The sequence below is a fragment of the Sinocyclocheilus grahami genome, unplaced genomic scaffold (genome assembly GCF_001515645.1).
Source record: "Sinocyclocheilus grahami isolate Dianchi unplaced genomic scaffold, SAMN03320097.WGS_v1.1 scaffold1618.1, whole genome shotgun sequence".
Lineage (NCBI taxonomy): Eukaryota > Metazoa > Chordata > Actinopteri > Cypriniformes > Cyprinidae > Sinocyclocheilus > Sinocyclocheilus grahami.
In genome coordinates, this window is record NW_015506797.1 from 45,604 (window position 1) to 56,312 (window position 10,709).

Sequence of the window (10,709 nt, forward strand, 5' to 3'; positions counted from 1 at the left end):
TGTCTCTGTCCCGCTATATATATATATATATATATATATATATAGATAGATAGATAGATAGATAGATAGATAGATATATATATATATATATACAATTAGTTCATAATATAAATATTAATTAATTGTATTATTATTATTATTATTATTATCAAAATTACTTTAAAATAGCTTCAGCAATTAGATCATTGTTTTATAATTATTATTAATAATAATTAAAAATACTAAATAATTAAAAAATATATTGATGATGATTACTACTACTACTACTAATAGTCATAATGTATGAATTAATTTTATTATTATTATTATCATCATCATCAGACTCATCATCATCATCAAAATTATTTTAAAATAGCTTCAAACATCAGATGCTTGTTTTAGTATTAATAAAATAACAATAATAATAAAAAATAGGAAATAATGTAAAAATATATGAAAACTATGATGCTGATTATTACTACTAATAATAATAGTTAATAATAATGTATTTATTATTATTATTATTATTGTATCACAGTCATTTAAAAATAGTTTTAGCCATCAGATATTTGTTTTAGTAGCAGTAATAGCTGTAAAAAAATATTGTATTATTAATTTATTTATTAAATATTAGTTTTCAGTATTATGTCATCAAAATTATATAGTTTCTGCAAACATTCTTGTTTTTGTAATATAATAATAATAATATTAATAATACTAATTTGTTGATATTAATAACAAATTAATTTATAATTTATGATCATTTACTTTAGTTATTATTATAATTTACATCACAGACATGTATTTGTTTGTTTATTTAAATAATGCTAGCTTGTACTTTATTCAATACATTTAATATACTTTTTAAATATATAAATACCTCCTTTTTGTCATTTTTGTCAAAGTCATTTTCAAAAAAAAATTTTCTTCAGACTCAACAGCCCGCATCCCCATTCACTTTCATTGTGTGGAATAGAGCTGCCAGAAAATCCGCAAAACATCTCCATTCAACATATTGTGGGTGAACTACTTCTTTAAGAAGTGCATATGAACTTTAAGTGGCTTTCTGCTAAATCAATTCTGCTAAATATTCTGCTAATATCAACCGAGTACAGTAAATGTGAATGGAAGTGACTGAAGATTAAATGCTTATCTGACTGTCTGGATAATCGCCCAAATCTCTGCCGGGCGAGCGTCCAACGACTTACCATTTTATCCAATAACTAAATTCTAACCATTAAACCTTCCTGAAATGTCACCGTCACTGTCTGACGCTAACGTTGTCCTTTGTACTCGACATAGTGTTGCAGACAAAGAAAGTGCAAGACTTGTTTTATAAATAGGTCTATCTGAATTCAATAGGACAAGGTGTTAGAATGCTGCCGTGACGACCTGCTCCAACCCTTCCTTTGTCTTTCTCTAAGCTATTTTAATTCAGGACACCAACTGATACACAGGCGAAGCCAAAGTTACCTAAACGCTTACACAACTTCCTGCTGAAGTGAGAAGATGTGATAAGTGGACCCGTGACTATTGTCATAATGTCTATTACCAGAATGACTGTTCAGCTTAAAGGGTTAGTTCACCCAAAAATGAAAATTAGGCTGTGTTTTACTCACCCCCGAGGCATCCTAGGTGTATATGCCTTTCTTCTTTCAGATGAATCCAGTCGGAGTTATATAAAAAATTGTCTTTGACCTTTCAAGCTGTTTAATGCCACTCAGCGGGTGTTGCATGCTTCAGTCCAAAAGAACTTAAATAAAAATCGCCCATCCATAAAAAAATGTCTCACACGGCTCCGGGGGGTGAACAAAGGCCTTCTGTAGCGAATCGATGCGTTTTTGTAAGAAAAATATCCATATTCAAAACGTAATAATCACTTTAATGTAGCTTGCGCCAACAGTTGTACATGGAAGCAGCTCCGGGAGGATGACGTATGAGGTCAGCGTTGCGCAAACAAAAAAATCATCGTGTGTGATTGGTTATAACTTGCAACACTGTAAAAATGTGAAAAAAAAAATAAATATGATGGAACAAATAAGCCCTAATATTAATTAGATAATAATACTAGACTGATAATAATAATTATTATAATCATCTTGATATCGTCAAAGGCATCGGCCATAGGCAATATCTCTGACTATCGTCGATATACGATACAATCGTCTATCGGCACAACTCTCCTTTACAAACAGCAATTTAGAGTTAATTCAACTCAATATGTGTTGAATGAACGGCTGTGGTTTTAATTTCCTCCACCGAACCATTGATACCTTACGAAACCTGGAATTGTTTGGCCCACTCTTGTGCCATCTGTTCATACGATCCTTGCCATGATGGAAAATACCCAAAACACAGTAAAGATGAAGTTCCTGTAAGCTGTACGGTCACAGCATGTGGCAAACTTGTAGACAAAGGGCTAACCCTACAGGATGTCACATCTAGTCAAACACTTAGCAAGAGATCTTGCATGGTAGATTGCACAATTAATCAATGATATCATTGCAACTTGAAATTCCATTGCAAACAATGGCAGCAAGGAAGCCACTCATAATTGAACTCCTCAATGGATCAGCCCGCAAATTACAGGACTGAAATTGGACGTCTCGGCAATTCAGATGGATCCCACAGGTGGGAAATAAAGGAGTATCACTGACTTCTCAACAAGCTTCCTCAGAAGAATTAACTAACAGGATTAGCGGGCAAGAAAAATCTTCCAAAGAGCCATCTGCTAAGCTGCATGTGGAGACGTCAGCTCAAAGCTACGTGATTGCATCCCTCCGTGACAAGGAAAGGATCTAGTAACAATGCAGACTAATTAATTCAACTATGTACAAGTTTTTGGGACTGTAAGGAGGGATGCCCAAATTACATCCGTCAATAAACTACTTTTGAAAACTTAAAGAAACTTTTTCTTTAAAGTGTGCCGGAATAAGGAATCATTATGCCAGATTTCTCTTTTAAATGCATTTGGTGGGTTTTGGTATTGTTGTTTTCCGGGCATTTTTCCCTAGATGCAGGTATGTATCTACTCTACATGAAGGCCTTGAGGAGTTTTGTGATGCCTGCAGTCTTGTGACCATGTGTTCTTTGTTCTTTATCAGATTCTGAGGATTATTTACCAAATGGATTTACAACTTTTTTGGACACCAATGAAGTTTTGAATCACTCGTTGGTGCCATTAAAAGATAAAACCTGGTCTGGTGAGGGGAAAGCAGCTCTTTCTAGACAAAAAAGAGACCTTCTGTTTCCCAGTGGAGTTAAACTTTGCTCACATGAGACAGTGCAACAGGCAATACGGAATCATCTCAACTACTTTCACCTGCGAGGTAAGAACCAGACATTTCGGTTGCTTTCGAGAGATTCTGGGATAGTCGCCAAAAATGGTAATTGTAAGGTACAGTACGTTGCAGATGACTTCTGTAGTGTAAATGGATGCTCTTTGAGATCATTATGTGAGAAAAATTAGCTCATGCTTCTCTACTTTTCATCAGTAATATTAAACTAAGCCAACCTGACCAATTCCATTAACGTCCAAGTAACCACATATTTCAACCACGGTTTCGAAACGTCAGAAACACACTGTCTCTTTGTCTCTGTCTTATAATCGTGCACAAATATTCAGACACGCTCAATACACAATTTTCCACATCATGCTCTTTTTAAAGTTCACATATTAGCCTGTGAAGTTAGATGCAATCAAAGTATTAAACTCTATTGGAGACCACCGCTGAGAATAATCTTTCTCGCTGCTGCATTAATAGGACCCAGATGACCCTAGTGAATCTAATTATGAAAACTTGAGAACCAAGTGTTTTACATAAAGGTTATTCTCAAAGTGTGTCAGTGGAAAGTTGATTATGTTTAGCCACGGAACCCTATTATAGGGTACTCTGGTGCTTTATTACATGTACAGCAGGGTCCAAAAGTCAGAGACAACTTGTGAACGTGTCTTTTGCATTTTTATAATTGAATACAAATACAATTTGTGTGAAACACTGATTTAAGTATTTGGTGTTCCCCCACTTTATATGCCAAAGAAATTAATTCATCCAAAAATTAAAGCAAAATAATACCATACACTCTTAAAAATAAAGTTTTAAAAAGGTGTTTTCGCAATAACGCCATTGAAGAAATATTTGGGTTCCTCAAAAAACCTTTAGTGAACATTTAAAAAAATCTAAAGAACTTTTTGTGCAATGGAAAGGTTCAGTGGATTGTTAAAAAGTTCTTCATGGAACCATAAATGCCAATAAAGAACCTTTGTTTTTTTTAAGAGTGCATATAGGCGTGCAAGTCATTTGAACTACTATTATGATGCTTTGTGAAATGTTTTCACTTTGGTTGTATGCAAAACAGTAGCCTAGACATTCAACTCAATAACTTATCTTGGATTCCATGGAAAATTAGAAATCATATGGAATCCAAATAACATGAGGTTGAGTAAATAATTACATAATTTTTATTTTGAGGTAAACTGTCCCTTTAAGGCAGATAATGAAGGCGTGGCTGTCAGCAAGAGGCTTGAGATGTCTGACAAAGCTTTTAAAGTCAAATGCTGTCAACATGTATCGTTCCAGTAGGAAAGGCCAGAATTCCCTGTTTCTCCCTCATTGCTTCTCATTCACTCCTCACTGCTACTGAATCACTGTTGACGGTGATCAGATCCTTCGCGCTGCCAGGAAAACTTGTGACCTTTGCCCTCCTACGCACTTGAGTTCTGGTAGTCGTCATACATAGTCGGTATGGCAGGCAGATGTAGATGGAACGTTTCGACTGGAGCCGCAAAATGTTTAGCAAGGGTTAACATCCCCCATCTGTGCATTTAATTTTCCACTTGCAGGATACTTTGAGAAAGTATGCGACACGTACCAAAATAGTAATTTTGGTTCAACAATTGAGAAATAAAAGAAACTACGTTTGTCTGGACCAATTGACGTGTGTGGATAAGGATAAGAGATGTTTCCATTATGTTAGTTATTGCTTTTTCTTTATTCAATTTAGAAATAAAGAAATAATTGTGTTATTTCTGTCTTCTAAATGAAAGGGGTATCCATTCAAATTGATGTCAATTTCCACTACAGCAGAGTTCATAGCTGGTGTTTTGGCAGATTTTGTCTTCTACGCTGTTTATAGTTCACTAGTTCTTTTTTAAAACCTAGCGAGCTGCATTACTGTCTGTTGTCTTTACTGGCAGCATCATCATAAATTAAATTGAACCTCTTAAGTGACTTCTCTGGAGTGCCCTCATAGACAACAACTCTACAAAGTGCATTGTTCAAATGACAAAGTGCTCTGACGATGCAATTAACTGTTGATTCCAGTTTGGGGTTAGCATGTTGCTAAAGCTAATGCAGCGATGCACTAATAAACAAAAACTGTTTTATACACTATTTTATTGATACTTTGTCAGAATATATTCAGAAAGAAATAGGTACCTTTTCCTCAATGTTTTGGCTGTTTTTCTGTTCCTGTTTTTTCCTACATTTGAGAGCTTGTGTGTGTGTGTGTTATTGTATGGGTTGGCATGCTTATGGGATATCTGTAGATCTGTCTGCATTTGTTTGTGTGCCTCAGTGTGCCAGGAAACAGTTTGGGAGGCTTTCAAAATCTTTTGGGATCGCTTACCTGAGAAAGAAGAGTACCAGATCTGGATGAGGAAATGTCAAAATAGTAGCGTTAGCGTGTTTGACATTGGCCGGAGCTTTAGCCAGTCAGCTGAGCACCTTGCTCTAATTTCAAGTGTAAGTATCCTTGCTTATGTCATGATATGGAACAAATAACTCTCGAATCAGCACTTTAAAGAAGATACTGAAAATTCTTACAAATTAAAAACAGCAAACACATTTTTATGGTATTTTGCAGAGGGTAGGAGCGGCTTCAATGACATCAACAAGGTGAGAACTGCTTATAAGCATCTACCATCATATACCATGGTTTTCTTTGAAGCACTATGAAGTGCTATGTTAATATCATCGTACATGAATATAATAATATTGTGAAGGGAAATACTTGTTGCATCTCACACAAGTTGCCACCAAACTTGGTCAACACAACACATGTATCCATATTTCAATGGATAAATAATAATGTGCTATATAGACAAAAACAAGAACCCACGTCACATTCCGCTGTTTCTAAAATAACAGTGTAATCAAATCATTCCTATATGTGTCTTATGATAGTGCACCCACCAGTCCATGGCAACCTGAATGCAGGTAGGACTCATGGGCATAAAAGAACATAATGTGCAAATCAGTAGTGCTCTGCTCTGCTCTGCAGCCTAAATATAAATCAATCTGCAAATGTCCAGTGTGGAGCTCAGATTATATCATATGTAACATAACACTAACACTAAATGAATAATCTGAAACACCACTTCCTTAGCAAGGCAGCTAAGGCAGCTAATTCAGAGCACACACTGATGCTTTGCAGACAAAACCGCCTATTAACAGTAAAAGCTGGATACAGACCCCTGGCTTCAGACTGCAGAAATTTCAGTCATACATTTAGTCCCTGCTAAAGCTAGTTCACTTTCCACTAGCTTTAGAGACATAGCTCTGTTTATGGTTTAATTCATATCCTAAAGGGGGGGAACTAAACTTGGTTGCCAGTAAGAAGTTTAGATTTTGTAGATTTTGGGTATGTTCCTGGCCTTCGAAAGCATTTATAATTGTCTTCTCTTTCGCAGACATCAGACAACGACTACTGCACCAACACAAGCAAGCGTGGCCACAACCCAAGAAGGTCAGTCTACAGTAGTTTACTACATTGTTTAAAACAATATGCCACTTGAATAATGGATCTGTGTTCCTAATGAGCCTGGAAAGCCTTATTTCTATTTACTGGATTTTGCAGTCAGTTGATTTAAGTTATGCTCTGATTAATCTTTATTGTTAATGTCTGTATGAGACTCTGCAGTCATATCAATAGAGACCTAGTGCTCTCTGGCTCAGGATATGCACTGCTCTCAGAATAGACTTTTAATCCTTTTTAGGTACTCATTAGCTTGTAATGCAGTAGCGGTGTCAGGATCCTTAGACAGAGTTCTTACATTTAGTAAAATGTAAGTAATTAGTTGTGCATGGATTAGCCTCAACGATAGGCTACATGTTTGGCCCTGATGTCCTGAAAACAAATAAGAGCATGCAATTAATGGATGTAACTTCATCTTATGACATACATTTTCTTTTATTTCTGTCACTTCCCCCTTTTCTTCTTTCTTTTTCCTCACCCAGTCAGCGTTCTGGTTCTTGAGGCAGTAACAGATTCACAGGATATCACACCACAGACCACTGCAGACCAAATCTTAATCACCACTATGGCTGCAGAGCTTCAGATGACACTTGGAGTCACTCCAGAGCCAGACACAGCCTTTGAGGCCTCAACGGGGATAAGCACTAGTTCACCTATAGAACACACAAGTGTGGCCACTGGGAAACCTATTTCAGAAACTGAACTGGAGGTCGAACTGGATGCTACTGAGGGTCCTGTCAAAGCATTAAATATCACCGTTCAACATGAAGAGGTTGAAATCGTCTCAGAATCTGACAGAACTCCAGAGGAGTTTACTTCAAGAGCATATGATTATGAGATTCCCACCACCTTTGAGGACTTGCTAGGAATAAGCACTTCTCCTACAGTAGTCACCAATGATTTTACTGGAAAGCTTTATTTAGAAACAGAGTTGGAACAGGATGTTACTGATGGTCCAGTTGTTTCCATTCAACATGAAGCTGACGTTGTCTCAAAGTCTACATTATTGACCACTGATAGAACTCCAAAATATTATAATTCAAAAAAACATGAGCATGATATTCCCACAACCTTGGAGGACTCACCAGGGATAAGCAATAATACTCCTACGGTAATCATCAGTCAAATCACTGAAGAGCTTCATTCAGAATCGGAACCGGAGATGGGAGAGGATGCTACTCAGGGTCTGGTTAAGACAGCAGGTGTTACCATTCAACATGAAGAGGTGGACATTGTCTCTGAGTCTACATTAATGACCACTAATAGAACTCCAGAAGATTCAACTTCAGGAAAATATGAGTATGTTCTTCCCACATCCTTTGAGAACTTACTAGAGATAATCACTAGTTCACCTACTGAACTCACAAATGAGGCCATTGTGAAGGCTACTGTGAAACAGAATGTTACTGAGGGTCTTGTTAAGACAGCAGATGTTACCATTCCACATGAAGAGTTTGACATTGTCTCAGAGTCTACATTGATGACAAGTGCTAGAAGTCCAGAAGATTCTACTACAGGAAAATATGATTATGGCATTCCCACAAGTTTCAAGGACTCAGTAAGGATAAGTACCAATACTCCTAAAGAAATCACCAGTGAATCTACTGAAGAGATTATTTCTGTAACTAAACTGCACATGGGGCAGGGTGTTACTGAAGGTCCTCTTAAATCAGCTGATGCTACAATTCAATATGTAGAAGCTGATGTTGTGTCAGAGGCTACACTGATGTCCACTGGTAGAACTCCAGTAGGTTCCACCTTGAGAAAGTATGAGACAGATCTTCCCACAACCCTTGGGGACTTGCCAGGAATAAGTTCTAATACTCCTGTGGTAGTCACTAGAGAATCCATTGAAAATTTGATTTTCGAATCTGAGGTTGAAGATGAATGGGGTGTTAGTGAAACTCCTGTTAAATCAGCACTTGTTACCATTCAGCATGTAGATGTTTCAGAAGCTACAATGATGTCTACTGATAGACATGCAGTAGACTCTCTTACAGAAATACCTCCTGTTCAGAGTGTCTTACCAGAGAAACCAGCGCAGACAACTCCTACAGAACTGAAAGAGGTTTCTCCTAATCCCCACACAGAAGGGCTGCCAAAAGCTCTGACAGATAATGATGTTGTTGAAATCACACATGTGACCACAAAGCCAGAAATTCTGTCACCCACTACACCTGTAAATACATCCACTGAGGTAGTATCAACAGAGGGTGGACCTGAAGACATTGCAATTGTTACATTACTTGACAAAGAGGAAGAGGCACCCTACACTAAACCTACACCAGAGGTGACAACAGATGAAGAACTACCAGGTACCATGACAGAGAGTACTCATGAATTGTCAAAGGAAACACATGAGCTTATAGTTGACTCATTTGATGCTGAAGCGGATCATTTAGGTAAGGAAGAGGACATTATAACTGAGACCCCAGAAGTTGTTGATGTGACAGCTGGTGAGACACCTAGATTGACACAGGAAACTACAGAAGCTACTGTGTTTACTGAGAAAGACAAACATGTTGATAAGGACATAACTGCCATTGCAAATCCTGGTGAGATGACAACAGAGCCAACAGAAGTTGCTGAGGTTGAATTTGACATTACCACAGACGATGTAACGGTTCTTGAAAACACGCTTGAAGATTTTGTTGAAGGAACAAGTGAAGCGACTGTTGAATTGGGTGATGTAACGGAAGCTGTCATCTTAGAAGAATCATCTGAGAAAAGTACTGAAGGAACTTCTACTAAGAGAACAGAAATTTCTACTAAGACCACAAGTCGGACCACAACTGGAATCACATCCAAGATCACACCTGATACTTCTTTTGACATTGGTACCCCTGAAACTGACATTGTAGAGTTTGTAACTGAAGGTATGGAAGATAAGTTAGAAGACACAACTAAAAAGGATGAAGGTGGTGAGGAAACACTTTTCAAAGTTTTTGAAGGCACAATGCCAGATCTTACTGCTACTAAGTTGGAAAAAGATGTACTGACAACAACCCTAAATGAGGACATACATGAAGTTACAGAGAAATCAAAAATTCCACAGGACACACCCAAAGTTGCAGTAGAAATCACAGATATGCATGAGACCAGAGGAGACTCCTTATCTGAGACACATGAAGTTGCAACAGAGACACCTAAGGTCATTACAGAAGCTGGTGCCATGACAGAGACAACTCATGTCATATCTCAAGCTCCCAAAGTTATATCTCAAGCACCTGAACTGGAGACAAGTGTATCTATCTCGAAGACACCTGAGGTCATATCTCAGACACCTTTGTCAATATCTGAACTTTCAGAGGTGCCTGAGACAGTACCTAAAACACCTGACATGCATGTGGTCCAACCAGAACCTGCAGAAGACGATATCCCAACTCCTATCTTGAAAGTCGAGGATATGACGGTTGTACTAAATGACTTGACAACTACTATTCAAAAGACTTTCTCTACCACATTACAAAACTTGCCACAGGACATTTCTAATGATATTTTAAATGAAAACAGCATGGTGAGCACATTGAATTTATAATAGACAATTGTTTAAGACATTTTAGTTACCTATACTGTATATTTTTAACTCTGTAATTGTGAGTTCCTCTAAACATTACTTTTTTTTCATATATATAGATTGGAAATGAAATTGATGACATTATGGTCCGACCAGTACGTCCTAGCGACCATATTGTGGAGCTGAGTATTAAGATAAGAGGTGAAAGTTATGATGATGCTCTGAGAGATCCATCAAGTTACTACTATCAACATCTATCCGAACTGTTCATTGATAAGGTAAGCAGCATCTATACATTTACATATTTATGTATTTGGTGACGAGTGACAACAGTGTGTGTTGTCTAGGTCAGCTATCTAGGTCAGCTTTCTTCACTCCCAATATATATATATATATATATATATATATATATATATATATATATATATATATATATATATATATATATATATATAGT

General features: G+C 36.9%; 1 protein-coding gene across 3 annotated transcripts in view; it reads left to right on the forward strand.

The window, feature by feature from the left end:
* Nucleotides 1–2,729: 2,729 nt before the first annotated feature.
* Nucleotides 2,730–10,709, forward strand: part of LOC107571596 (interphotoreceptor matrix proteoglycan 2-like) — a 29,568-nt gene continuing 21,588 nt past the window's right edge. For 2 of the 3 annotated variants that reach the window (XM_016257925.1, XM_016257927.1), the window contains exons 1-8: nt 2,730–2,999; nt 3,084–3,308; nt 5,557–5,723; nt 5,845–5,876; nt 6,165–6,197; nt 6,671–6,726; nt 7,218–10,252; nt 10,372–10,530. In XM_016257925.1, coding sequence (XP_016113411.1) covers nt 2,924–2,999; nt 3,084–3,308; nt 5,557–5,723; nt 5,845–5,876; nt 6,165–6,197; nt 6,671–6,726; nt 7,218–10,252; nt 10,372–10,530 — 3,783 coding nt within the window. In that variant the 5' untranslated portion in view covers nt 2,730–2,923. The remainder of the gene's footprint in view (nt 3,000–3,083; nt 3,309–5,556; nt 5,724–5,844; nt 5,877–6,164; nt 6,198–6,670; nt 6,727–7,217; nt 10,253–10,371; nt 10,531–10,709) is intronic. The other variant, XM_016257926.1, reaches the window with a different exon arrangement.